The 915-nt window shown below is 67.2% G+C and overlaps 1 protein-coding gene across 1 annotated transcript in view; it reads left to right on the top strand.

The window, feature by feature from the left end:
* The window catches only part of ASPG (asparaginase), a 37709-nt gene that overhangs the window by 34268 nt on the left and 2526 nt on the right, over positions 1-915 (top strand). The window contains exon 11 of the mRNA XM_077776532.1: positions 798-884. Coding sequence (XP_077632658.1) covers positions 798-884 — 87 coding nt within the window. The remainder of the gene's footprint in view (positions 1-797; positions 885-915) is intronic.

Here is a 915-nt window from a genome sequence, read left to right as displayed (position 1 = left end):
GCCCCCAAGCCGGTCTCCTGGCTGGCTCTCCTCACTGCCCTCACTCCCCTGGCCTCACTCCCTGACCTGCTGTGCTCTAGAGGGCTCTTCAGGGCGGGGAGGGCAAGGCCTGGGAGCCCCACCCTCCTCCCCAGGCTTCCTAAAAGTGGGGTTACCATGCAGTTTACAGTACACGGACACTGCGGGGCAAGGGGCCTGGTCAGCACTTCCGTGAGAGCTGCCTCCGCACCTCCGGTTCCTTTGCCTGTGCCCCCCTCCCCGGACCCCCCTGCTCTCTCCCCGCACGCCCCGACCTCTCACCCCCATCTCCCAAGCACACCCAGGCTTGGCCCAGGCCGACCAGCCCCTGGAAGCCCACAGACACGGGGGCCCTACTGTTCTCATTCATCCGTTAGTGTCGCATCTGCACCTAATCTGCAAGGGCAGAGTGCAGGCCCGATTGACGCGGTTTTCCCAGGCCCATCCCTGCCTGAGACCGGTGTGTAGGGGGCCTGGCTGTCCCCAGGTACTCCCAGGAGTGCACTGGGCCCTTAGGGAGGGCTGGGGGAGACCATGGCGGGGGCCTCAGGATGCAGGGGGAGGAGCTGCTCAGTCAGGGCTGGCAGACAGCCCTGCATGGGGCGAGGCGGTGGGTGCTCAGACCGGCCCCCACCCCACAGACCCACAGTGTACTGGAAAGGTAGCTGGAATGGTGGAGGGGCATTGCATTGGCCCGGGCAGGNTGGGGGTGAGGCCCTGCCCTGCTGGAGCTGAGGCTGCCTGGGCGGGCGGTCAGCGCTCTTTCTTGTGCGTGGCAGGCATCAGGATGTCATTGGGCTGCTGCGGGCAGCTGGGGCCTCCCTGTCCCCCGAGGAGCTGGAGGACTCAGGGACGGAGCTGTGCAGGTGAGGGCTGCGGGCACGTGGGATGGGGCCA

Source organism: Crocuta crocuta, unplaced genomic scaffold (genome assembly GCF_008692635.1).
Source record: "Crocuta crocuta isolate KB4526 unplaced genomic scaffold, BGI_CrCroc_1.0 scaffold8, whole genome shotgun sequence".
In the NCBI taxonomy this organism is placed as follows: Eukaryota; Metazoa; Chordata; class Mammalia; order Carnivora; family Hyaenidae; genus Crocuta; species Crocuta crocuta.
Note: the sequence above shows the minus strand (reverse complement) of the source record. Positions and strands in the feature narration are given on the sequence as shown.